The sequence below is a fragment of the Rhinolophus sinicus genome, chromosome 3, assembly GCF_057876585.1.
Source record: "Rhinolophus sinicus isolate RSI-liver-muscle chromosome 3, RSI-T2T, whole genome shotgun sequence".
Lineage (NCBI taxonomy): Eukaryota > Metazoa > Chordata > Mammalia > Chiroptera > Rhinolophidae > Rhinolophus > Rhinolophus sinicus.
This window is the reverse complement of record NC_142503.1, coordinates 194,135,801-194,163,049: the sequence shown is the minus strand read 5'-3', so window position 1 is coordinate 194,163,049 and position 27,249 is coordinate 194,135,801. Positions and strand designations below refer to the sequence as shown.

The 27,249-nt window shown below is 52.1% G+C and overlaps 1 protein-coding gene across 2 annotated transcripts in view; it reads left to right on the top strand.

Annotated features, from left to right (window-relative positions):
• SYNE3 (spectrin repeat containing nuclear envelope family member 3) overlaps window positions 1-27,249 on the top strand; it is an 88,891-nt gene that overhangs the window by 21,068 nt on the left and 40,574 nt on the right. The window contains exons 1-4 of one of the 2 annotated variants that reach the window (XM_074326975.2): window positions 12,842-12,939; window positions 16,075-16,232; window positions 23,644-23,816; window positions 25,143-25,452. In XM_074326975.2, coding sequence (XP_074183076.2) covers window positions 16,089-16,232; window positions 23,644-23,816; window positions 25,143-25,452 — 627 coding nt within the window. In that variant the 5' untranslated portion in view covers window positions 12,842-12,939; window positions 16,075-16,088. Of the gene's footprint in view, window positions 1-12,841; window positions 12,940-16,074; window positions 16,233-23,643; window positions 23,817-25,142; window positions 25,453-27,249 lie in introns of those variants that run through there. The other variant, XM_019746262.3, reaches the window with a different exon arrangement.

The window sequence follows — 27,249 nt, the reverse complement described above, 5'->3', positions numbered from 1 at the left end:
TCTCTCTCTCTCTCTCTCTCTCTCTCTCTCTCTCTCTCTCTCTTTCTTTCTTTCTTTCTTTCTTTCTATTAGTTTCAGGGGCACAAGACAGAATAATACTTAGACGTTTATTATTTATATCCCTCACACTGTGTGAACCCCCGTCCCCCCATCCACTATCCCTCTGACATCGCACAGAGTCATTACATTTCCAAGCTCTGAAACTTTAAAGTCAAGTTATTTCACCTCTCTGAGCCTCAGGTTTTCTTATCTCTGCAATGGGGGACAGTGCTAACAACCTTCAAAGTTGCCTTAGGATCAAGTGACGTAATGAATGCCTAGAGAGGAAGGAGCCTATTCATTGGCCCCTAATACATGCTCAGTGAGTGGAAGGTATTGGTCTTTATTTTGAAAAAGAACACGCAGTCACTTAGCTTCCCATATATCTGCACACCGTGATAAGGTATGCGCTTTGGCTCCCCTGAAGGAAGAACTTCCTTCTTGCCTGAGCTATGTGATAACAGAATAGCCTGCCTGTGGTAGGTAGTGAGCCACTCATCACGGGAAGTATGCAAGAGTCTTAGAAGCCTTTTGGTAGGTACATTTTTAAGGAAATTCAAGCAAAGATGGTTGGTTAAACTAGATCAGTTGGAATGGCCTTCAGTTTTGGGAGTCTGTTTCTTTTTGTTTTAAACAGCTTTACTGAGATATAATTCATATAGCATGCAATTCACCCATTTAAAGTGTACAATCCTATGCCTTTTAGTATATTCACAGAGTTGTACAACCATCACGACAACCATTTTTAGAACATTTTTATTACCCCAAAAAGAAATTCTGCACCCCCCCCCCCTCATCCCCCAAACCCTAGGCAACCACTAATCCACTTTCTGTTTCTATTGATTTGCCTCTTGTACTCATTTCATGTAATTGGAATCATAAAATATTTAGTCCTTTATGGCTGGCTTTTTTCTTTTAACAAAGTTATCAAAGTTCATCCATGTTGTAGCGTCACCATTACTTCCTTCCTTCTTATTGCTGAAAAATACTCCATGGTATGGATAGAACACATGTTATTTGTCCATTAGTTGATGGACATTTGGGTTTTTTCCATTTTTTTTAAACTATCATGAATACTTATGTACAAATTTTTGTGTGGACATATGTCTACCTAGGAGTGGAATTGCTGGATCATATGGTAACTCTGTGTTCAATCGTTTGAGGAGCTACCAGGCTGTTTTCCAAAGTGGCGGCACCATTTTATATTCTTATCAGCGGCGTATGAGGGTTCCAGTTTCTAACTTTGCTATTGTCTCTCTTTTTTATTATAGCCACCCTAATGGGTGTAAAGGTACCCCTCATTTTTGTTTTAATTTGCATTTCCCTGATGGCTGGTGACGTTGAGCATCTTTTCACATGTTTATTGGCTATTTGTATGTACTCTGAAGAAATGTCTATTCAGATCCTTTGCTCATTTTATAATTGGGTTATTTGTCATTCTAGAGACAAGTCCTTTATCACTTCCATGATTTGCAAAAATTTTCTCCCATTCTGTGAGTTGTCTTTTCACTTTATTGATGGTGTCCTTTGAAACACAAAAGTTTTCAGTTTTGGTTTTTTTGTGTTTTTTTTTTTAAAGATTTTATTGGGGAAGGGGAACAGGACTTTATTGGGGGATAGTGTGTACTTCCAGGACTTTTTATTTCCAAGTCAAGTTGTTGTCCTTTCAATCTTAGTTGTGGAGGGTGCAGCTCAGCTCCAGGTCCAGTTGCCGTTGCTAGTTGCAGGGGGCACAGCCCACCATCCCTTGCGGGAGTCGAACTGGCAACCTTGTGGTTGAGAGGACGCATTCCATCCAACTGAGGCATCCAGGAGCTCAGTGGCAACTCAGCTCAAGGTGCCGTGTTCAATCTTAGTTGCAGGGGGCGCTGCCCACCATCCCTTGCGGGACTCGAGGAGTTGAACTGGCACCTTGTGGTTAAGAGCCCACTGGCCCATGTGGGAATCGAACTGGTAGCCTTCGGAGTTAGGAGCATGGAGCTCCAACCACCTGAGCCACCGGGCCGGCCCCAAAAGTTTTCAGTTTTGATGAAGTCCAGTTTATCTATTTTTTTTTTTGCTTGTGCTTTTGGTATCACATCTAAGGAACCATGGTCTAACCCAAGGTCAGGAAGATTTACGCCTATGTTTTCTTCGAAGACTTTTATGGTTTTGGCTCTTACAATTTGGTCTTTGATCTATTTTGAGTGAATTTTTGTATTTGGCGTGAGGTAGGGGTCCAGCTTCATTCTTTTTCATGTAGATATCCAGTTGTCCCAGCACCATTTGTTAAAAAGACTATTCTTTTCCCATTAAATTGTCTCCGCACCCCTGTTGAAAACTAATTGTCCGTAAAGAAGAGAGCTTATTGTTTCTTTATCTGTGGATCATTTTGAAGAAATACGGTGCTCCCGTCAGAGGAATAGAATGTTTTTATACCAGGATGAGTCCTGGCCACAAGAGCTGCTGCAAACTCTTGGGTGAGTCTCTTAACTTCTCTCAGTCTGTCACCCTATCTATAAAACAGCACAGCTAGATAAGAAAATTCTTAAGAAGTACTCCAATTGGGACATGCTGAGGCTTGACCCAGGGAGGTTTCTGCAGAACCCTTCGCTGGCTCCCTGGGGTGCCCCATCATGCCATCAGGCCTAGCCCTGCAGCCTGAGATCTGAAGCCAGTCTCAAAGCTGGGGGCAGTTCCAGGAACTCCCCATCCTGGCATGGCCCCATGAGAACCCGCCTTGCCTCTCTGAGAACGTAGCTGTTGTGCCATTTAGAAAGCACCACTGTTGTCCTCCTCCACACCAGCTGTGCTCCAGGCCTGCCTGGGTGTACCGAGTAGGGGTGACCCAGCCTCCGCCCTCCAGGTGACAGCCTGATGGGAAGACAGACACATCAACAACAGTCACGGGCTGCAGGTGCAAAGGGATGGATGACAAAACACTGCTGTGCAGATGGGGCCGCAGGCTTGATCTGAATGGGAACACTTGCTCTGGGTGGCATCTGAAGAGAGACAGGTTGAACTGTGGGGTAAACCACCATGGAGGACTCGTCACAGCTCTTTCATCTGCCATCTAGCAGTGGCCATTGCTTTCCTTGCTCCTTTAGCTCCCCAACCAGACCTAACACGCTGACCAGGTGAGTGCTGACCACTTGTCTGCAGGTACGGTGCTGTGGTCAATGAGAAGCCTCGGGCATGAGTCTGCCAGTTTCAATTCCAGCTTTCATGCTTTGGGGCAAGTTATTTCACATCTCTGTGCTTTGCCTCCTTATCTACAATATGGGGCTAATAATAGCACCTACCTTGTAGGATGTTTGTTTCCAACGCACTGAAAGTTGGAACTGTAGCTTGGAACAATGTGGCCTTTACTCCAGCATGCTATGCCGGCCCCGTCAATTACCATAGCCCATGGCTAGTACATGTTGTCACATGGTAACGCGGCACAATTACCTTCAGGTTGCCAGAACAGAACATGTTTGTTACAGTCCTGCACGTTTGATGGAGCAGGGCTTCTTGGCAGTGTGTTTCCCTTACTCATGGTAAGCGTTCTTTGGGGGCTCAGAGGACCCCTCATACACACAAAGGACTCCACTCACTCATCTGCGTTTACAGGCTCTCGGCTGTTGGTGCAGAGTGCCTGGTTTTGTCCTCAGAGAACCGCCTGTTCAAGGAGTCCCCTGGCAGTCCAGCGCCCTTGGAATTGGGGCAGCTTCCCGTGAGCTGTGTGTCTCCCTGTCACTCAGCTCCTGACTCCCTTAGCCTCCAGCCAACAGGCCCAGGGCAGAGCACAGCAACAGCCTTAGTGGGAGGTGGCTGGGAAGTGCTCAGCCAGCATCCGGGACATAAGGAAGGGGGTCGTGAAGTACCTGTGCAAAGTCGACCAGATGGTTCACCCTTGGGGACTGCGGATTAAAACCACAATGAGATTTCATTGCCCACCAGTTAGAAGGGTTACAGTGAAAAAGATAGACCACAGGAGGATGTGCGGGAACCGGAACTCACGCACACAGCTGGCGGGAATGGAAAACAGTTGACAGTGTCTTAAAAATGTAAACATACACCTACAAATGATCCAGCCACTCCACGCCTGGGTATTTCTGCAAGAGAAATGAAAGCACATGTCTACAAACAAGTGTTCAGAGCAGCTTTGCTTGTCACAGCCCCAGACTCTTCCTCAGTGGGTGAGTGAATAAACAACATGTGGTCTGTGCATACATACTGTGGAGTATTACTCAGCACAGAAAGACATGAGCCACTGCTATGAGCAACAGCATGGGTGAGTCTCAGAGTACTTACGCTGAACGAAAGAAGCCAGGCCAAAAAAAAAAAAAAAAAAAAAAAGTACACACCGTTTCATCCCATTAGTGTGAAAACCTCCAGAAATGCAAACCAATCTCTAGTGACAGGAAACACATCATCAGGTGCCTGGAACAGGGTGGGGGCAGGAGAGAGGGATTAGAAATGGGATCAGGAAACTTTTGGGGGTGATGAGTAAGTTCTTTATCTTGATTGGGGTGATGGTGTTAGGGACACATATATCAAAACCTGTCACACTGGGCGGTGCAAATGTGTTTATTGTTCATCGGTTATTCCCCTGTTAATAAGGGCACCCCCACGTCCCCATCAGTCACTAAGATAAACCCGACCGTGCCCTCCTGTAGACATCTCCTCTTGTGTGTGCCGACCCATGGGGAGAATGAAGGACAGACAGTGCAGGCAGACTGCTGGCCCCGTCCTGGGCCCACGCGTCTGCATCTCGTCCGTCGTCCCTCCCTGCGCCGGTTTGCTCACTGTGAGACAGGTCCGATATTGGTACCTACCTCCTACGGTTGTTGGGAGAAGAACGTGGGGAAATCCACATAAAGTGCATAGTAAACATGCAATAAATGGCAGCTGCACAAGGCCCCGTGGCGAGGGACCCAGGAAGGGAAGGGTTGTCTCTAAGGGTGGTGGTCGTGTTGGGGGGCTGGAAGGGTGCCCCCCTCTGAGTGGCTGAGGCTGAATCTTAAAAGGGGAACCGGGAAGAGACTCCCAGAAAGAGGTGTGGAGGGGTGGAGTGGGAGAGGAAGAACTACACTGGCGAGGCAGCACCCAGATTTCAAGCTTCTAGAAACATCGGCAGTGTGGTGTAGCTGGCTGGCATGCAGGGACTGGCGACGTAGGGCTGTAGGATTAATTGAGCACTCCACCTTGAGGGTCCCGGCGAGTGCTGGCTTCATCCTCCAGGCCAGGGTCTCTCAAATTGGGGCCTGAGGAATTCTCCGGACACCACAAGTTCTATAAGTGCTGAAATTTTCATCTGATAAAAACAAACACAGCGATAAAAGCCCGGTATTTTGGTGCAGTGCTTTTGAATGGTAAGACGTTTCATCCAGTAGAATGCTCTCATGTCTCTGGTCCTCCTTGATAAGTGTGGGTTCTGAGAATATGTTATTGTACAGCCGTAATTTTCTTTTAAAAAGGTCTGTTCACACATTATTGGGGTTTGAGGGCCACAGGAGGTGTGGCCAGGTGTGCAGGGTCGCTATGGTCAAACCTGCTCCCTTAGGCTGCAGCCCAGACAGTCTGGGGAGGGAGGGGACACTGGTTCCATGGGAGATGATGCTGAGGAAGGTTGGGCCGGGCGGCCAGTTAGGTCTGGTGGGTTCAGGGTTCCCCTCTGTGGGGAAGATTCCTACCTGGGAGAAGGGGTGATGGGCTGGAGGCCTGGCATGTGCCTCTGACTCCCAGGACCAATAAGACCTTGGGAGAGGAGCCTGGAGGGGGAGGCATGGGACATCTGTCACTGCCATGCTGTCACAGACTCTGGTGTGGGTCACGGGAAGGAAGGTGTGAGGGCAGGTACAAGGACAGGGGGCTGACATCCTGGAGGCTCCACCACATCTGGCCAGGTCTTCTCAGGGAGGGGCCTTGGGGGCTGGAACAGAACCTGGGCTTGGCCTTGCCCGATGGGGCACTCTCCTCTGGGCCCAGGGCCTTGGAGATTCCACCCACAGGGTACCTAGGAGTCCTGAAGGTACCGTCACTACTGAGGTGTGGGGTAAGGCCACGACCCACAGTGAGAAAAAGCAGCACCGACCTAATGTCAGCTTTTCTGAACCAGAGGCTGGTGGGGTGTCTTGACCTGTTTAACCTCATGCCTCCGGTCCTAGGCACTCAGTGTCCCTTCAGGCCCAGACCAATTCTCTGATGTCCGGTCCACCGCTCTGTGACCTGCAGCTGATGGCTAGTTTCTGCCTCCCCACCTTCTGCCCACCTCCCACCCACACTGCCAGCAGCCAGCTGTGACCCCGTGGCCAGGGTACCCCTCAGGACCATGGCAGGGAGTCCTGGAGCTAAGGCCCCTCTCCTTGGAGCCACGCATCCTGCCCCTTCAGGTGTTGCTTCTCCTTTCTGGACAGTCCAGCCTCTGCTCCCCTCCCTGCCCCCCCACCCCCCTTCTCTTAGCTCCTGTGCCTTCTCTCCCGTCCCAGACACTTAGATTGTGCATTGCCAAGGTCAGTGTTTCCCACATAGAAATCCCATCCTCCATACTTGACCTTTTGATGGAGAGCTTGGGGTTGGTTAATTTCAGAGTGACTGGAGATGCTGTTTTATAGGCAAGGTATCTGGGGAAGGAGCTGGGCCAGAGAACAGCTGTTTCCACTGCCAACAACAGCCGTTTTCACAGGTTTTATCAGTGATGGAGAGTTGACTGAAAATTGCTCTCAGAGCATTTGTCGTGAAAATAGTCTCAGGCCTGTCCCTTCTGTAGAATTGTAAAATTGCCCTTTCAGCCCTGTTACTGAGCAGAGTCTCTGGTCTAACCACTTACAAGCTGCAGGCAGAGGGTGGGTTGTGGCACCCTGCAGTGTGTGTGGCTTTGGGGCAGTCCCTGTGGTTACCTCTAAGATGGGCGGGAGCCCAGTGGTTGCCATCTCTGGATTCAGCTATCTTGGAGGCTTTTTGTAAGATTAAAAAAGATGGTGTGAGAGCTCCTGGTCCAACGACAAGTTTAGATGCTGCTCCGAGTTCCTGTCCCTCCCTGCCTTTTACACGCTTTCCTCTGAGAATCCCCTTCTGCCAATGCCACATAAGGGAGAATTGCCAGGAACGTCCTGTACTCTAGGGGAGCCCTGAGCGATGGCCTCTCCAGAGCATTGTCTGCAGTGAGCAAACAAAAGCGAGCATTCCCAGAATCCACTTGGAATAAGCATTGGGATTAAAACCAGCTGCCCGCTCAGTTCCTGAAATTCCATCTGCGAATATAAGAGCAATGGGAACGAGTAAGGGTGGAAACTGTGTGTGGCAGGGCAGGAATGAGTCACGGGAAAGCTGAGCGAGTCACGGGATGGGGCGCCTGCTCCGTGCCAGGGCTCTGGGTCAGTGTGGTGGGGGCCCCTGGCCAGGTTGGTGAGCAGGCACACCAGGCTGTCACGGCCTGCAGGGCCCGCCACGGGAGCTGTGGTGTCCTCGAGTCTGAACCATGAACACGTCTGAGTTCCAGAACGAAACGCCGGTGGGCAGCGAGCGGGGTTGGCACAGGGCCGGGGTGGCCAGGCACCACATGGCTGAGGCTGCCTGGCAGCTGGGGCCTCAGTTTATTGTCTCCAGCTCTAGATTCTTGAGGCTGAGGCCCAGATTTATGCCCTGGAGTCGTCTTCCTGGAACTTAGATACTCATGGATGGAAAATGACCCATGGAGGGCTGGCTGCCCCAGGCTCCCGGCGCTGCATGAGCAGCTCTCATTGGGTTCTGGGGGGCACGAGCAGGGACATGGAAGCCCAGTAGCACCATGGTGTTTAAAAGCAAAGGCTCTGGACTCAGATCGCCCTGAGTTCAAGTCCTGCCCCTGCTAATTAATATCCCTCTGACGCTGGGCACTGTTCTTATATTGTTGGTGTTCAGCTTTCTCAGCTATAAAGTAGGGATAACAATAAGTGTCTCACTGGGTCTGTGCAGGATAAATAAGTTAATAGTTTTAAGCCTTTATCATAGAGTCAGGCACGTACGGAATGCCAGATACATGTTGGCTGTTAAATTATTATGCTTAATCCTGGATACACCGCTTTTGGCAGGCTCTCGGCTTCGCTGAGTCTAATTTTCATCTTCATAAAATGATACTGATAATACCAGCCACATAACAGCCACTCTGTGAGGCTAACTTTGCCCTTCTTTCTTGGGAGGGGTTTGGTGTCATGTTTTAGGGGTGTTACCTCATGGGAGTTGGTTAGGTCCTAAGCAGGATTCTTGGAGCTTTTGGATCACGGAATGGCAAGCAGTATTACAACATTTGCACATTGCCAGAAAATGTGTAAGAGGGATTGAGGGGGGCGGGGGGCTATTCCAACCTGGCCCTTGTGTGGTGACTGCCCCTCACTGGTGGCACCACAGCCAGTAGGGACCTCCACCTTATAGCCTCAGCTTTGCAGGCCCAGGAAGGAGAGGATGGGGGTAGGGATGAAGAGGGGTCCCTGCCAGCCGACCCCTAGGACACAGGGTTCTGAACCCCCGCTGGCAATCCGTGGACTGAGGCTGAACTGGCAGGCAATCAGTGTCAGGAGACTGTCGGTGCCAGTTCCCTGTCGTTTTTCCTGCAAGGCTGGTTCCCCAGAGACCAAATTGCAGTTTGGCCAGTTGCTCAGGGGACCTAGAATCAGGGCAAAAGGAGCTGTTCCCTTGGCAGTCTCCAAATGGACAGACAGCCTGTGCGTCCTGGCTCGGGGGCTGTCACCTCCATTCCTCCCGTCCTCTGCTCTGCTCTGGGTCACAGCAGGCCCAGTTCTTGCGGGCAGTAGAGGTTTCTCCGACAGCCAACAGCCTCTCCGTCCTGGCTGGGGTTACGTCTCCTTTGGGACCCCAGGTCCTGCTGCCCAGTGGCTCCCAGCCTGGGTCTGACACTATCACCTCCTCCCTACGTCCCTCCAGCCTAGTGGGGAAAGTGGCGGGTCTCTGGGTTCCCTTTTGTCTCCTGGCAGCTTCTCAGCCTTCACCTCCATGTAGCCAGATCCGTTTGGGTCACAGCTGGACTCACAGTGGATTCACTCACCCAGGTTGGACCCTGATCGATACAGGGTCACTGTCCTCCCAGGGGCACGTCTGCCCAGCGCCCCATTGGGCAGCAGAGTGGGACTTGGTTTTGGAGCCAGTGTGGTCCGTGAGACAAACACAGTCTTTGGTACCGACAGAACCAGGTTCAAATCTGAGTGCCACCATGAGGGCTCTGTGTCCAGCCTCAGTGTTCTTGTCTGCAATCGGAGAAGGTGATGGCAGCCCTGCCCTCTGAGCACCTGTTTCTGAGCAGGGGGCCAGTTAGTCTCTACGGCATCCTGGAGGGAAGAGGAGGCTCTGTGGAGGCTCCCCCACCCCTGTTCCACCCGAGAGGAGGCCCCACTGCCTCTCTCGGCTGCCTCCTGTGGGACCATGACCTACCTCTCAGACCAGGGGTGCCCAGAACTGAAGGGGTGACTCGTAGACAAGTGCCCACACAATGTGGGTGTCCGTCAGCACAGCAACGTTAGCAGCTTCTAATCCCTGGCTGGCTTTTTGTTTGTCTGTGTCACGTTTTCCAGCACCTTTCTGTCCACCACACACTTTTAATGACATTTCTGCCTCCTCGGCTCACCCTCAGCCTTCCCTGTGACTCTAATTAAGCTCCACCCTTTTGAGGTGATGACTGAGGCTTGGAGCTCAGGTTCTAGAAGCTTCTCAGGCTCCCCCAAAGTACAGCCTCACAGTCCATTCCCAGGGAAGCTGTGTCCCCAGCCATGCCCATGGGTCTTGCCTGCCTCCTGTGGATGTGTCACTCTCACAGGCCACTGGCTTTTGACCCCGGTTTCATCTGAGCATATGCTCTGTTTTGACTCTGCTCCGTTGTCTGCCCTGACCCAAACTCGTCTGTTGTCAAGGGAAAAAAAATCATTTCTCTTCCGCCTGTCATTTGTGATAACCACACAAACACTGAAAACCAAGGCTCTTTCCTTTCTAACTGTCTCGTCATCAGACTAACGCCAGCCGGAACCAGAAAGGGCTGCATCCTCTTGCCCAGCCCTGGCTGATTCCTCGGGGACAGCCCAGAGACACACCTGCAGCCCCAGTCTCCTGCCACCCGTAGTCCCACCCAGGGCTGCTTCAAGGACTTAGAAATAGAAACAGCTTTTTTTTACCCCCTGAGCACATTGTTTTCTTTTTGCCAAAGTGTTTGGAAAATACATAGTTCCATTCTTTTTACTATGTCCATTCAACCAGTACAAGAGGGACAAACTCGCCAAAGATGAGAATTCTCCCCTCCCTCCCAGAGAGCGGTGCTGGCCCTGCTGCCTCTCACGCCTGTCCTGTGCTCCTTGGTCTCTGCAGCTGCCTGTCTCTGCACTGACCTCCCAGCCTCCGCCCACCCCCTTGGGAGTGCTCGCTACCTACCCTGGCCAGAGTGACCGGCCTGAACTTCAGAAATAGTCCTGTCACCCGCACTGGAACCCTTGCTGGCTCCCAGTTGCCCCCAGGGACCAGCCCAGCCTTCTGGACACAGCTCCTAAGGCTCTGATCTGGCCCTTGCCCCCCATCCCAGTTTCCTCCGCTGCCCCGCCCCTCCCCCTTCCCATGCTCCAGCCTCACCATCTCCCACTGTACCACGCGCTTCTCCTCTGCCCTCAGTTCCCAGTGCCTCCTCCGTGGCACTGTGGCCACTGCTCCCCTGTTTCAGAGCTTCCGTTGACGCCTCATGAGACATGATCAGAGCCCTACCTGGTTCCTCTCATTCTCAGCACCCGGCACTCGGTGACGGTTGAGATGCACAAATGCCTTAGTCTGGATGCAGTTTCCTAAGGAAAGAAAACCTGACCCCTGGCACCTGAGACATTGGGGGTAAAAAGGAGCCGTTTCCGACTATGGAGTGTGTTTCAGGCACGGGGTGGGAGGTGTGTTTCATCCATCAAATAGAAGCGTCATCCCCATGCTAGGGTCTGAATGTTGGGGTCTGCTCAAAATTCACATGTTGGAATCTTAGCCCCCCACCCCCACCCCGGATGGTGTTAGGAGGCGGAGCCTGTGGGAGGTGGTTAGGTCATGAGGGTGGTGCCCTCACGGATAGGATTGGTGCCCTCCTAAGAAAGATCCCACAGGGCTTCCTAGCCCCTTCCCACAATGAAAAGTCTGCGACCTGGAAGAGGGTTCTCACCCGACCACACGGACACCCTGATCTCGACCTCCAGTCTCCAGGACTGTGAGAAGTAAATTCTGCTGTTTATCAGCTGCTGTTTGCGGTACTTTGTTATAGAAGCCTGAGCAGAATATGACACCCAATTTCCAGATGAGGAGATGGAGATCCAGAGGTTCAGTGACTGGCCAGAGGGTACACAGCTGGTAAATGGTGGGGCCAAGACCACACCAGGACCAATTCTAGGTCTTCTGGCCTCAACACCGGCCCTTTCCCAGGACACATGCCTGTGGGTCACTCGGCCAGCTAGCTTTGCCTGCTGGCCGCTATGGCTTCCTGCACCTGCTGGCTGGAGACTGTCTAGGAAGCTGGGGTAGCAAACTAGCCCATAGGCCATATTCAGCTAGCAGTCTGTTTTGGTACAGCCAGTGAATAGAGAATGGTTCTTACATCTGTAAAGGGTTGTAAGCTCAAGGAAGAATACACAACAGACTGTAAGTGGCCTGCAATATCTAAATATATTTATTATCTGCGTCTTTACAAAAAACGTATGCCCGTCCCCCCCAGCTCCCACTGATATAAAAGTTTCCCTGGGCCATCTCCCCTGGAAGACACCTCGGTAGAGGGGGCCATGATGCTGGAAGTGGTGCTCTGAGCTGGCTGAGGAGGGGCTCTCTGGGGAGAAAAGGGGCCCAGAGCCAAGACCAGGCTGACAGGCTGAGGTTGGAGGTAAGTCCCCAGGCCCAGCTGAGGGCCGGCCTTGGCCTGGCTCACAGGTCCTGGGAAATATGGACCCTCTCAACCCATAACCTTGGAGATTCTCAGAGACCCTCTGCTCAACACTTACAGTGTACAGGTGGGGAAACTGAGGCCCGGAAAGGCAAAGGCACTTGCTCAGCGTAAAAAACGGACTCCAAACTTTCCCTGTCTCCTTTTGGAAGGTCCTCTGTCCTGCTCAGCCCAGTACTGTGCATTGTTTCCTTTGCTCCTTTGTCTCTTTCGTCAACATTAATGAAGGGCCAGGGCCGATTACTTGGCTTGAGAGCCCTGGGGGCAGAGGGAGGAAGGCACTGACTGCCCTGCTCCCAGGCAAGAGAGGAGACGCATCTTCAGGGTGCAGAAAAGTGTGCTTGGTGATCACAGGTGCTCTGGGGGTCCTTGTTGGATGGAGCACGTGTTTGCAGAGGGGACAGAGGTCATGCACGGTCTTGGCTATGCCAGCGAGGAGGCTGCATGCCAAGAACTGCACGTGTGCTGTGGGCTTGGTTGTGAGGGGCACAAGGAGAAGCCAGGCTGGAAACAGGGTCACACTGGGGGCTGGGGGCCAGTCGGCTGGCCGTGCTGCAACAGATCTTTTAAGTAGGGCAGTGGCCAGCTGGATCGGTCTTTTAGAAAGCCCCGCCTGGCTGCCGCCTGGAGGAGGGCTGGGAACAGGGCCAGAAGCTGATTTGACTTCATTGAAGACCAAGCTCCTTTCATCAGAGAAGGTGCTGGCTGTCCTCCCTTTGAGGGAGGGTCTGGCACTGCCTGGCTCACCTGGCCGTGATCATCTGTCTCCCTCAGGCCTCCACCTCCACCCAGGGTTCCCGCAAAGGGAAGTGTATGAGGCGCCCTGGTGAGTTTCAGGGAGGAACGCTTGGGAGGCCCGCCTTCCTGGGCCTTAAATCAACTGTGGATGGATGTTTCATGAGCTGCTCATTTGGTTTTAACTCCAGCTTTTAAAGGTGGATAATGAAACGGCTCCTTTCCACTGGCTGTTAGGAGGCGTAGAGCTTGATTCTTCCTCGGTGAGTGGACTGACAGAGAACTACAGATAAAATTTAGGGGCCCATGAACTTGGACAGGAAACTAACTACATCCTTACTGCTCCTCACCTTTAGCTGCTATCAATTCCTTCCATTCTGCACGAGACAAAACCAAAACCAAGCCCTCGCTAGCAGTGCTGTGTCCCTTATTTTTATGTTGCACTGCAGACGTAGATATCTTGACATGCCAATTACGCCCATCGCTGTTTCAAACTTACGGTATTATTAGACCCCTTCTTAGATCTTGTGCTTTAATGTGTTCCTAAAGAAGTGTGTGTGTGTGTGTGTGTGTGTGTGTGTGTGTGTCTCATGAATTCAGTTTTCAGTATTTTGATAACTCTGTTTTAATATGGTTGGTGTCCTCTGTAATTCTTTGCATTTTATTCTAGACAGTTCAAGTCTTTATTCTGAGAAGGGGTCCCATTCCACTCAGCTCAGACCCTTGCCCTCGGCTTGTAGCTCATCCACACTCATATTCAAGGTGTTTTTCCCACCCTGGGAGCCTTTTCAGGCAGGGGGGTGCCTGCGCACTGCCTGTGTGCTCCTCACATCAGGCCTGGCTAAGAGTGTGTGCCTACATCCTGTGTGTTTTGTTGAATAGGAAGGAAATGTTTTGGCAGAACAGGACAAGAGGCCCTGGTCTCTTGAATTCTGCCTGCATCTTTCCAAGACCACGCGATTAGTTAGGTCCCTCAGCTGAGGCTGAGCCGTGGGTCTGAGGACCCCCGAGCCCTGCTCCCCCATGAACCCCATGTGCTCCATCTGATGTACCTCGAGGTCTCCAAGACACCTACCTCACAGGCCCTGGATATTTCCAACTGCCGGGATTGTCCAAAACCGAGCTGCCTTTTGGTAATTAGAGCGCCCCCCCTTTGTGTCATCTGAAACTCTGGGAGCCTAGTTTTGCTTCTTGCTTTATAAAAATAAAAGCTGAGCTTTTGGAAGCCAATCAAGTCACACACTAGACAAGAGATTAAAGCCACAATGAACCAATTTAAATGCCTGCACATTCTAATGTGCTTTTCAAACGAAGCATTCAAAGACTGGGAGTGGTTGTGGGGAACATATTAAATAGTTAGAAAAAATCAAAATAGTTCTGAAAGGAAAACAACAGTTTGGAGACTGAGCTCTGAACGGCCCGTGGGCCCAGGGCCCAGAGCCCAGAGTGAAGCCCACTCTGGGTCAGCTTCTCCCGCTCACTGCCGGTGTTCTTCCACGCGGGGCTGATGGCCTGTCTTGCGCAGTCTGATGGCAGAACCTGCCCAGTGCAGGCCTGGGGAGGATGCCCAGATTCCCAGTAGACCCTTGTGGAATAAGCAATGGATGACTGAGAAGAGAGGGCCAACAAACAATTCAGCCAATGTTAAGAAAGTGTTTTTTGTTTTTTAAAATTTTTATTTTGGGGAACAGTGTGTTTCTCCAGGACCCATCAGCTCCAAGTCAAGTCATTTTCAATCTAGTTGTGGAGGGTGCGCTCACTGGCCCATGTGGGAATCGAACCGGCGACCTTGGTATTATGAGCACTGATCTCTAACCAACTGAGCCAACCAGTCGTCCCTTGTCTTTTTTTTAAAGTAATTATTTTCCTTTCTGGAAAATTCACAAAATACTTAAGAAGAAAAATAAGGAAACAGAAAAACCTCCAGCCGTGGTTCCACCAGCCACGGACAATCATTCTTAACCAAGTGGCCTCCCAGGCCACCATGCTGAGGTCACATGGGATGTGGCATTCATCATTCTGCCCACAGCCCCTCACTCCAACTCGCTTACATGGACACTGTAATGGCAAGACTTCCCAACCTTTTTCTACGAGCCCAGGTTTTTGTGGTTGTTTTGCTTTGCTTTTATTAGTTGTGGAGTTATGACTACTAAATATACAACTGTCTCGTTTTTTGTCATTATTATATCTGAAGAATTCTCCCTCACAAATTCATTGGAAGCATACTTTTTGTTGGCTGCATAATATTCTGAAGTGTAAGGGTTCCGTGCGTTACTTAAATAACTCCCTATTATTGGGTATTTGGGTTGTTTCTAGTTTTGTTTTGTTTTGCCATTTTAGCTAACTCTGTTGTCGGTTTGGGATGTATTGAACTTGATACCAATTCTGGGCTATTTCAATGACATTTGCGAAGGGCGTACTCTGTACAAGGCATTCAGGGAGATTGGAGGATAAGCTAGACACAATCCTTCACAGAAGATGCAGATATAAATAACTTTAATCCAAAGTAGGTTAGAGTTGCCAGAAGCAGACAGCAAGAACTGGCAAACAGAAGGGTTTTGCCTGAGCTTAGTGGGACGTTGAGGAAGTTACATGAGAAAAGCCGAGACTTTGCATCCACAGCTGGAAGGTAAGGGTGAAGGAGCAGTGGGCAGTACAGCAGAGGGCTTGGCTCCGCTGGGAGCCTATGTCAGCAGGCAGGCATCGCCTGAGGCAGGCATACAAATGAGTCTCATCTCAAGTGCTGAGACAGCGGGTGATCTGTGGCTGCCAGGAGTGGGTGGTGCGTGACTCAGTGGAAGCAGTATCTGTCGTGGACCCTAGCTGGTGGAGCAGTAGTGACAAGACACCTGGCGCACGTGGCTGTCCCCAACGTGGGATGTTAATTTCAGGCGAGTTTCAGGGGCTGGTGCCAACAATTTTGTTTCTTAGGTTGAGGCTTTTGATTCATTCAGATCAAGACGCATTACCTGTCGCCGCCATCTCAGACTGTATGTGTTGTAGGGTCCTCTTTACTGGGGGCTTCAACCCAAAGAGACAGAAGGGAGGTGCCCCTGGGTCCCAAGGTGGGGTGAAAGGGGAGCAAGGAAGCTGAGAAGCCAAGGAAAATCTTCGCCACCCTGGCCCTGGCCCGGGCCCGCTCGCCCTGCTCTGCCACAGGAGAGACCAGACCTGTCCCCTTCCTTGCCTGTTTCCAGTCCTCTGGCACTTGGACAGACGCCGTCGCCCCTCGCTGTGTCGCCCAAGTCAGAGCACCAGGAGGGGTGATGCTGGTGGGCTGTGGGCCTGTCCCCAGTGTCAGTGCTCTCGCCCTCGCCGCCCGTCAGCCTGCCCACGGCCTCTCCGCAGCCCCCTGCATTCTTGCCCATCTGCCTGATCTCACGTGCTCCTGCCTTCAGCCCCTGCAGGTGCCATGACTCAGCAGCCCCAGGAGGCCTTCGACAGGAGCATGGAGGACGCCCTGGCGTGGATGAAGGCCGTGCAGCAGCGCCTGCAGATCAACGACAACACCCAGGGGCCCCGCGCCGCCCTGGAGGCCAGGCTGCGGGAGACCGAGGTATGCAGAGACCACCGCCTGGACAGCCCTGTGGCCTTCGCCGTGCCTCTCTCTCAGGCCTCAGACTTCCCAACTGTGAAATGGCCTATTTCTCAGGCTCTGATGTGTTCGAATCTCCTGGGGATTTTGGTTGAAGTGCAGATTCTGATCCAGGAGGTTGAGCTGGTCCCCAGATGTGGCATTTCTGACACACTCCAGGTGACACCATTGCTCCTGGCCCTTGGACCACCCTTTCATAGTAAGGTTCTAGAGCCTGCCCTCTGGCCCTTCTGTTCTGGCAGGGGCACTGTGTAGCCAGGTGAGTTCTCAGCCCAGCTGGCCCAGGCCTGGCTTCCCACCCCCCTTCCTTGCTTTCCCGGGGCTCAGGTCCCTGCCAGGTCTGGGTCGGCCCAGGTTGGCCTTCAGGAGGATGGACAGGGGATTACGTCCGGTAAGGAGTGACCCCTTTGGCTTCTGTAGGGCAGGGTCCAGCTTTACCCCCGACCTGGCACAAAGCAGGGCTCAGTGCACATGAAGCTACACTGACCGGAAGTGCTGGTGCCCAGTGCCTGGTGCTGCATCATGGTGCCCCCGTCTGAGGGCATCTGCTCCAGGCCTGAGGCAAGGGGAAAGAGCACTAGACTAAAAGTCAGAAACGCGAGTTATATTCTCCATGTGATGCTAGTGCTGTGTGACTTCAACCAAGTCTCTGTCCCTCTCTGGGCCTCAGTTTCCCATCTGTAAGCAAAAGTTGACATACCGTGTTTCCCTGAAAATAAGACCCAGCTGGATAATCAGCTCTAATGTGTCTTTTGGACCAAAAATTAATATAAGACCTGTTATTATATTATTATATCATTATATCATATTATATTATATTATACCTGGTATTATATTATATTATATTATAGACTATAATATAATATATTACTATTATTATTATAGTAAAAGAAAACCGGGTCTTATATTAATTTTCACTCCACAAGATGGACTAGAGCTGATTGTCCGGCTAGGTCTTATTTTCGGGGAAACACAGTCCACATCTCTTAGGTCACGTCCATTGGGCTATTCCACAATTCTAATTTGTCACCTAACTATGGTTGCTTTAAAGGGAGGCTTACCTTCTCCTGCACAAGCTGATCCCCGGCAAGGATAGAAGGTGACCCTACACCCTGTTCCGTGTTTTTTTTTGTGCTGTCTTACTGATTTTGTGCATTTTATTGAAAATATGCAATGTTCTTTTTGGAAGTGGACATTCAAAATTAAGAATTTGCATCACCCTTTCATGGTCCATGGTTTAAGCTTCATCAAAACATTATGAGGTGGAAGCCATTGTGTGCATTTAACAATTGGGGAAACTGAGTCTTGGAGGGGTCATGTGGCTTGTCTAAGTTGAAAGGTCTCAGGGTGGCCATTCCCTCCTAGAACTGAGGTCTCTGACTCCTCATCTTATGAGCTTTCTGCTTTTCTACAAGGTCGTGTGCTTCCCAGGAGACACTCTGCCTGGGCAGGGTCAGGGAGTGGTGGGTGTCTGCTTTCTCAGACATTCAGTTTAATTGAACAGCTCACTGGACTGGAGAGAGACCAGGCTTTGGAGTCCGGATGTCCTAGGTTCAAATCCCAGCTCTGGTTGTGTGACTCCCTGCAAGTCACCTGACTCTGCTGGGCCTCAGTTTACTCCCCTCCTAGAATGGGGTGATGCTGATTATTACAGAATGTTGACATGAGGAGGGCCAGGGACACTGGGCACTCAGTAATGGTTCGCATTGTTGCTGAATGAATGTTAGTATAGGAGAAAGCCCTGTGCAACCTGTAAAGCTGGATGTAAGTGACCTGAGTTGGCAGTGACAGTGACACCCTTTCTAGTCCCCTCCCTTCATCCCTTCCCCAATCGACCGCCAGTGTTTTGGGTGTTTCCTACCTCCCTACTTGCCCTTAGAATCATCCTTCTCAGTCTTTCATTGGCTCGACCCTGATGGACCTGAAACCCTCCACTCTGAGTCAGGTTCCCACCAGCCTCCCCTGTGCCAGGCCTTGAACCAGGGCCTCAGGACCCCCAGGTGGTCGGGCCCTGGTGCCTGCTCTCAGGTTGCTCCCGCCCAGCCCCCTGCCACACAATCACATACAGCCCTGCTCCTCCACGGTAGGTGCAGAGAGGCCTACATTGCCCAGCACGGAAGGTCACCCCATCCCTGCTCGGCCTTTTATAACAACTGTGAACAACACCTGGTGTGCTGGTTAGAGCCCTGCCCAAGTGGCCATCACAGCAGGAAAGAGGAGGTGACCGCTCTTGAGTGATCTGGTCAGAGGCTTCCCTATTGGATAATGAAGTGAGTGGGGAACCCAGGACGTAGAGGAGCCCAAGGAGGTCACATCCCCCAGTCTAGTCCTAGGGGGTCAAGAGAGGCCTCTGGGGACAAGTGACTTTGCTGCTGAGGCTTAAATGAAGAGGAGTTAGCCAGGTAGGGGGACGCAGGGGTGAGGGTGGGAGGAGGCGGCTCCAGGCAGAGGGAACGGTGTAAGAAAGACAGCAGAGGTGGGAACTGCTTGGGGCACATGCTGGGCGCCCCAACAGGGTTGGTGTTAGGGCAGCACCAGCTGTCAGGCAGAAGCAGGGGACAAGACCAGAGAGGCGGGCAGGGGTCGGAGGGCGACAGGCTGGGACACCGAGCCGTGGAGCTTGGACCCCTTCTCTGTAACAGCAGATGTGGGACTGGACATTTGGAAGGTGCGGATGGACAGGACAGGACAGGCCTAGAGGGGAGAGAGCAGTTGGCAGCCCAAAGTCCCTTCCCGCCTCGTCACACTTGGTCTTTGTCATTGTTTTATCACCAGTGGGCATTTGTCGAGTGATAACTCCGCCCAGGTCACCGGAAGAGGGAAACTGACATGCATTCAACACTCATCATGTGCTCAAGGCTGCAGGATGCTTTCATGTTTCATTTCACAAAAGCTGTGTGAACGTGGTTTTATAGTTCCCACTTTTCAATACTGAAATGGATTCCTAAACATGGCTGGCCAAAATTCAAAGAATCAGGACAATTTGAATTGAATTCTGAGCTGAGTTCAGAGCCTCCCTGGCCATCCTCGTGTGGGGTCCTGGGCCATGGAGGCGGGTGAGACACAGCCTGCTCTCGGGTTCATGGCGTAATAGGGGACAGGTATGCCCACAGCCCAGGTGGCCACGCAAGCATGTGTGAGGAACAACCCTAATATGGGTCTCATGGTCTTATTTTCCTCTAAAACCTTCCATGGCCCCACCAAAGAAATACCAAACTTCATTTGGCATCAAAAGTCCTCCACTATCCATCCACACAGCCGTTTTCCAGGCTCACCCCCCCACTCCCCCACCGCCCAAGCACACACTTCCTCCTGTTGGCAGAAAACCTCGGTTTCCTGTCACTAAGCCTTTCCCATGCTGTTGCCTCTCCTTGGAATGCACTTTCGTTTGGGTCTGAGTGTTCCTGAGAAATGAAGCGCTCCCTTGTCCATGAGTCTCTCCTGACCCCCACCACCCACCCCAGCCCCAGCTCATGTTGTTCTCTGTCTGGGAAAACCACTGTCCCGCATGTGTACTCTCTGTCTTAGGGCATTAATCCCTTTGGACCTTGCACCCTTTGCTGGCGGGTCCTTACTCCTGGTGGTGGGTCTGGCTTAAGCAAGGCAAGGGGGGTCCTTAGGAAGAGCTGTTGGCGAGGCCAGGGTAAGCGGGCCCTGGAAACCCAGGGAGCGCTTCCATCAGGTGAGCCCCCAGGAACTGGACCTGGAGCCTCAGAGAGGGGAGCCGTGTCCTGGCTGCCCCACCACTGTGCTCTCCCACGGGGCTCAGGCCGCTCATTTTCCACGTGCTTTGACATTTCAAAACCAACTTTGCAATGAGAAAACATTTCACTTCTCCCATCTGGTAAAAGGGAGCAGCTAAAGCCTCTCCACCTTCCCAGTCGGGGGACCTCCCCTTAGGGTCTGGGGTCTCCCTTGTGGTCCTTCCACCAGCTCAGAGACATGTCCCGAGTGCCTGTTTGCTAGAGTGACCAGAAAGTGAGTTCTGAGCCAGCATTGATGCTTCGTAGCTTTGTGGCCGGGAGCGGGTCCCACGGTAAAATGGGGGAAGAAGCCCCTCGCCCCTTGTATGTTGAGGCTCAAGGACCCTCAGGAAGGTGGAAGTCACCTGTGAAGGGACACTGGAGAGAGTGTGCTCCTGGGAAGCAGCACTCACAGAGGATGAGAGCTTGGGTCTGGGGCCATAGGCCTGGGTTCGAATCCCTGTTATGGTTGTAACAACTTAGGAGTTTCCCAAGCCCCCATAGCTTCAGCTTGCTCTGGGGGGAGGTGAAGGTTGCCACCTTGCAGGAGGGAGGGAGGGAAGGAGGGAGAATTGAGGCAAAGAATTTACTGGTGTGCTTGGCACAGCGCAGGGCACACATGCTGGCAGAGCCAGCCCAGGGGAGGAGGTTGTTTCTTGTGGTTTGGATATACAGGGATACAGGCATGCCAGCTGTGCCTGCCCATGCCCGATCCTCCAGCGCTCGTCTCCTGGGTCCTAGCGTCCTGCCTCTGCGTCCTCCTGTTCCCAGCCTCCTGTACTTGGAGTCTGGCCTCAGCTAGGCTGCCTCCTAACTAGCTTCCAGGCCCCTCTGGTCAGTACCCAACATAGTATCTAGCATAGTACCCAGCACAGTGCCCAGAACCGTACCCAGCATAGTACCTAGCATAGTACTCAGCACAGTGCCCACCTGGTCTGCGCTGTGTTGAGGGAACGCCCTGACTAACCCCATTCCTCCGGCTTTCCTGGCCTTCTGCTTCTTCTTCCCCCTGAGTTTCCTGCTTCCTCCCCCTGAGGTTCTCCCTCCATCCAGCCCCACCTGATGGTTGGCCTTCCTGGCTCCTTCACGTCAGAATCCTGTTGTAGCTGCAGTTCAAGTACCCTCCCAGCTGGCTAGTGTCCCTTGGCAAGCACTCCTGGCATGCGTCCTGGCAGGTGACAGGCTATAAAAGAGCCTCACACCAGCCAAAGGGCGCAGCCCTCAGAGCAGCAAGGAAGGGTGGAATCTGTTTCTCAAACGTTGACTGCCAGCCCCGCCGCAGCCTCTAGCACCCTGGGCCCAGGTCCACAGCAGACCTCTCACTGGCTGGCATTGCTGCACATGCTCCTGCTTCTGGCCAGGGGTTCTGCCTGCCTGCGGGCCTGGCCAGCTCTTCTCTCTTTGGCAACACTCACTCTCCTGCCAAGGCCAGTGGTCTCAGGTCTCTCGTGTCTCTTAGTCCATCCAGTCTGTGCCTCCCTGACCGGGAATCAGGAGACCAAGTCCAGAAGCCTGGAGGAGGTCACACAACTGGGACACCAGGCTTTGAGATCGAACTTTGTGGAAGCTGTTGGCTCCCTTGGCTTCTAGAGCTGGACTCTGCCCAAGCTCAAAGTGGGCAGCAGAAAGGGTGCTCTCTGCTCCTGAGTGGTGTGAAATGTTCTGGGCAGGGGGTGGGTCACCTGTCTCGGTCCAGAGCATTCCATTGCCCTCAGCTCTGTAGTCTGTAGTCACGAAAGTCACTATGGTACTTTCGTTGTTCACATTGCTGCTGGATACTGGCTGCTGAGGGGGACTTGGGGTCCGTGCTGCAGCTGTGACCCTTGGGGGCCCTGCCACATCCCGCTGCTGGGTCTGGCTCCGAAATCCAAACAAAACCTCTTCTCCTGTCTAGGGGAATCTCCCCGCTCTTCACTCTGCCTGCTCCCCCCACCCCCTCACGTACACAGAGACAGTCTGTGGGAGGAGCTTGTTCAGTTTCACTCTTTAATAAGCCGAGTAAGAGGGGAAGTCCCTTTGTACCATTGTAATCTGTGGTTGTCACCATTAACCATCCCCACATGAAGTGACAAAAAGGCTTGGGGCCGTTGCCCATTTGCATTTGTTGGGGGAGAGTCTACATAATTGCAAGATAGTTTATAAGTGACAATAACTTATGTTGATGTTTTAATTAATAGTATTTATAAAAATTAATATCATGACCCTATGAGGTAGAGAAAGCAAAGATTGTTATCACCATCTCAGGGTAAGATAGGAAGGCCCAGAGTGGTGAAATGACCTGCTCAGAGTCACACAGCTATCAGTGGGACCTTTTTTTGACATGGCAGGGCCCCTCCCCCACCCACAGGGAAGGGTCAGAAACAGCCAGCCCACTGGGACTTCAGTCTATGAAACTGACTGCCAGCCTCTCAACCTCCCGGTACCCTGCCCTTCCCCACGCACAAGCTGAGGAGGGAGCTTGAGCTTTAGGCAAACACTGTGCTGTCAGTAAATACAGATCAGATGCTAAGTAAACAATGGTAACTGTGAACCGTTAGTGCTTGGGTGTAGTGTGGGCCAGGTGACAGTCTGATGACCCTCTCTGTATTTCACAATGCTCACTATAACCCTGGGGGCATAACTGTTATCTTCCCTATTTCCTAGGCCTGGAGAATTTAAATACCACGACAGGTAGCAGGGAGGAGCCCTGGGCTTGAAATCCAGTCATGTTTTTACTACAGAGACCGACTTCAGTTGCCAAAGAACTGGAATAATCACAGTTAATATTGACAATAGCCAATGTTAATCAGAGACCTGCTATTTGTTAGACGTTGTGTACTAGTCTTGTCCTCCAAGAAGCCAATTATAAAATGAGATTAAATGTGCAAGACGTTTATTAGGGAAATACCTATGAGAGAAAATGGGGCCGGAGCCCGGGGAGACTGGGAGGGAGGAGGTCCCCCCGATGTAGGTCTGCCCCTGAGTCCAGGTGAGTGGGGAGGGTCTTGGAGAGCCCTGTGGTTCTAAGGGAGTTTGGCAAGGCTGTGGGGCAACCTGGACCAGTCCCCCTCATTGGAGCCAGATGTCCCCCAGGAACCGGCCTGCCTTAGTGTTCCTGCTCCATCACTGGTGGGAGTAGATGAGGGGGCAAGGCCTTGGTGCAAACTGCAAACTCAGAGGGAATTCTGGGGCCTCAGCTGGGCCCTGGTTCAAACTCGCTCCCTGCATAGACCTGAGAAGCAGGCCCCACACCGTGACATGCACTCTATGTGTGCTTTCTCATTTAATTCTGAAAAAATAATCTGCGAGCTAAGTACTGTTAACACCCCCATTTCACAGATGATAAAACCAAGTCCAGGGATATATTGAAACTTGAGTTCACCCAGCCAGAAACAGGCTAAGTGGAGAAGGGAGGGAGCTCGTATCATCAGACAGCTCCCATCCTTCTGTGCTAATCCATAGCTCCTTGCTCCCGGCCTCAGAGCCATTAGCAGGCTGCCAAGGTCACAGGAAAAGGGTGCAGGGGGCGCTATTTGAACCCTAGCATCTCTGGGCTTAAAGTCCTGGCTCTTTCCATCATGCCACTGTCTGTGGCTCTGCCTGTTTGCATTCTGTCTAACCCCTGGAAACTGGCTTTTGTGTCCACACAGAAAATATGCCAGCTGGAGCCAGAGGGACGTGTGAAGGTGGACCTGGTGCTCCGGGCGGCTGAAGTGCTCCTGGCCTGCTGCCATGAGGACCAGAAGCCTGAGATCCTGGCCCGGCTGAGGGACATCAAGGCCCTATGGGAGGAGACAGTCACCTATATGACTCACTGTCACAGGTAGGGCCGCTGGGGACCTTGCCAGGGCTTTGTCTGTAGTTGGCTGCTGACCCTGCTTGCCCACCACCACACTGGCCTGTAGCCTCTTCTCCAGTGCTGGGATTCCTGGGAACAGGATGTCCTCTTGGGATTTTGGCCAGCCCTGCCTGCCTCTTTTTAATCCTAATCAGGTTTAATGATGGTAGTTGACTGTGGGAGCCCATCTTGTTTTGCCAACAATTAATTCTTGGTAGACTTGCCAAGGATGCATCCTCCAGCAGAATGGGAGAAAGGCCCTGGAATATGGAGGCCTGTTACCTTTAGGCCAGATTCTCTGCCTGTATCAGGGAGCTAGGGAGGATTGGGAGGGGTGTTGGAAAGACCTGGGATTGCCTCTGGCTCTATTGGCTACTTGCCATGTGGCCTTGGGAAAGTTACTTGACCTCTCTGGGCCTCAGTCTGCTCATCTAGACAATGGGTAGACTCAAATGTTCCTTGAAGGTTGTGAGGAGGACAGAAGGAAGGGATAGCAAATGTCAGGAGCAAAGCACAGTACTTGGCACACAGTAGGCCCTCCGTAAACAGGAGCTGCCAGCATCCTCTCCATCTTGATAAAACCAGCATGTTGAGTGGAGTGAGGGGACTTTGCACAGTGCTTTCTGCTTTTCAAACCCTTCTACTTGGAAGTCGAAAGAGGCTTGATGTTCACTGGACACAAGCCCATCATCATGTTACAGATGGGGAAACTGAGGCGATGAGGAGGCAGGGTTATGCAGTGAGTGAGTTTATGGCACCCCTGAAACGCACACACAGGCCCTCAGCCTTCTGTCCCCACTGAGGGGTGACAAGCACACAGATACTCTTCTATTCTGCAAATTGTTAGACACACTCTGAGTGGCATCTTCTTGTGACTGTCAGTGGGCACGCAGGTGGTAAGAGCCTGAGGGGGTCTGTGTGGTGAGTCCTGACACCAGAGAGAAATGACTGGGTTTCTGTGCACGACAGTGGAAGTTGAGGGCTCGTATTTGGGGTGCTGGTGGCTAAGGCTCGAAAAGCTGCATTTACAAGGCTGGTGATGTCAGATTAGGTCTAGAATCTGAGCCCCTAATCCTTAGCCTCCCCCATGGGGCTTATTTACCAGATGGAGGCTCTTGTCCAGTAGGACCGAGATAGGGCCCCGAATCTGGAGTGTCAACAAGCTGCCCAGATGATGCGGAGGCCCAGCGGGGGTGTCATTGCAGCCCCCTCCCACAGCCCCCTGGCTCTGGGGAGTGGGCAGTGGCCCAGCCTCCCTGCCCAGGAGCAGGATGGGCGGGCTGTTCACTGCCCGGTGGTCTCCGCCCACAGCCGCATCGAGTGGGTGTGGCTGCACTGGAGTGAATACCTTCTGGCCCGAGACGAGTTCTACCGCTGGTTCCAGAAGATGACGGTGGTGCTGGAGTGCCCCGTGGAGCTGCAGCTGGGCCTGAAGGAGAAGCAGTGGCAGCTGAGCCATGCCCAGGTGCTGCTGCACAATGCGGACAGCCAGGCCGTGCTCCTGGACCGACTGCTGGAGGAGGCAGCCTCCCTGTTCAACAGGATTGGGGACCCCAGCGTGGACGAAGAGGCCCAGAAGAAGATGAGGGCCGACTACGATGCTGTGAAGGCCAAAGCCCAGGTGGGTGAGGCGGGATGGGCTGTGTCTCCCTCTGTGCCTCCATCGATCCCCCCTATCTGCTCATCGGCCACCCGTGTGCTAATGAACCATCTATCCATCCATCTACTCTCCACCCACACACCACCATCCATCCATCTATCCACCCTCCTCTCCACTCACCATCTACCTCCCCACCAGCCTAACAACTGCCCGTTCATGCAGACAGTCACTTAATCACCCACCCGTTGATCTATCTACTCATCTGCCTACTATCAACCCACCCACCTCTTCACCCATCCATTCACTCATTTATCTCTTTACTATCAACTACCCACCCACTGTCTACCCCTGCACCCACCTACCTGTCACCCACCGGTCCATCCACCCATGCACCCATCACCTAACTACCTACCCACCAATCTTCCATCTACCCCTCCACACACCCCTCCACCGTCCTCCCACCTGTCCAGCCGTATCTCCCTCCGTTCAGCCAGTGTCTCTCAGTGCTTGGTACACATGCGGCGTTTAGTACGTGTGTGTTGACCGACTAACTGACGGACTCGGGTTCACTTGCAGCTGGCTCCCTTCCGCCCCTGCTCTCTCCTTCTCCCCCTCCTCCGGCCCTTTAGCTTCTCCTCTGCTCTCGCTTGCCCTTCACCCATCCCCGTGCTCATCCTTTGTCCCCATTCCCTCACCTCATTCTTGCCTTGATTTTTAAACAGTCCATTGAATTATTAAGTTCAATTATTTTTTAAAGAAATTCTTTTTGGTTCTTTTTTGTGTCCGCCGTTCTTTTTGTTATTGTATCTTCTTGTCCCTTACATTTTGCACACCTTCCAGGCATGGATTATATCTGTAATAGTTCTAAGCATGCATGTAATGTTTTACAATCTTCATCAGATTGTTTAAGTAACTGAAGTTCCAGAGCCTACGGCTGACACTGGTTGGGCCTCCTGACCTAGTGGATCATTTCCTTGGGGGCTTCGTAATTCTGATCTGTGAGCTCCCCTGAAGCAGGGCTTTGTCTGCAGAGCCCCGTGGCTGGGCCTGGCCCTCTGAGTAGCTTGTGTTTGCTTCAGCCAGGCTCCTCTGGGAATTCACCCTCATGATTCCTATTTTTATGTCACTGTATTGGCTTGGGGGTTCCTGAATCAAGTGGGTACTCTAAACTTGAACCCCAAGCCAAAATTATACAAGAGGCCCCTGGCTCCATGCTCTGAAAGGTGACTTTTTTTTCATTCGGTTTTAGCCAGAGCCCAGGCTGAAACACAAACTTCCTCTTGTATTGTGCTGATGGGGAGATTTTTTTTTTTTAGTTCATCCTTTGACTGAGGGGGCAGCGCCTTGAGGGTCCTGCCTTTTTGCAGTTGTCCTTGACCCCTCTGGGCCCATAGTCTCACCTCCTCCTCCATCTGAGAAGAAAACGTCATGCACACCTGTGAGTTTAGCAATCTGGTTTCTGTAACATCTTTGCTTCTGGTGCATGCGAAGGCTCACCGTGGTGTGTGCATTTAAACAATGCTCGTGATATTTTATCCAGCATTTCTGGCCGCCTGTAATGGGAGAGGAGTCAGGTTGCCTAGTCTCCCGTATGCTGGAACGGGAAGTCTCCTGGGTCCTTCATGTTTACAAGTTAAGGGAAATAGTTCTGTAATAAACAGAGGTCTCGGAACCCACCAGCAGGCACAGGACTCTGGCCCCTGAAAGGGGCTCGGAAAGGGACTTGGGTTCAAGCCAGGGTGTGGCCTCGGGGCAGCTCGCCCTACCTGTAACCGGAGTGTGAAGACGGAATGAGCTCACCTGTAGCTCTTTGAAAAC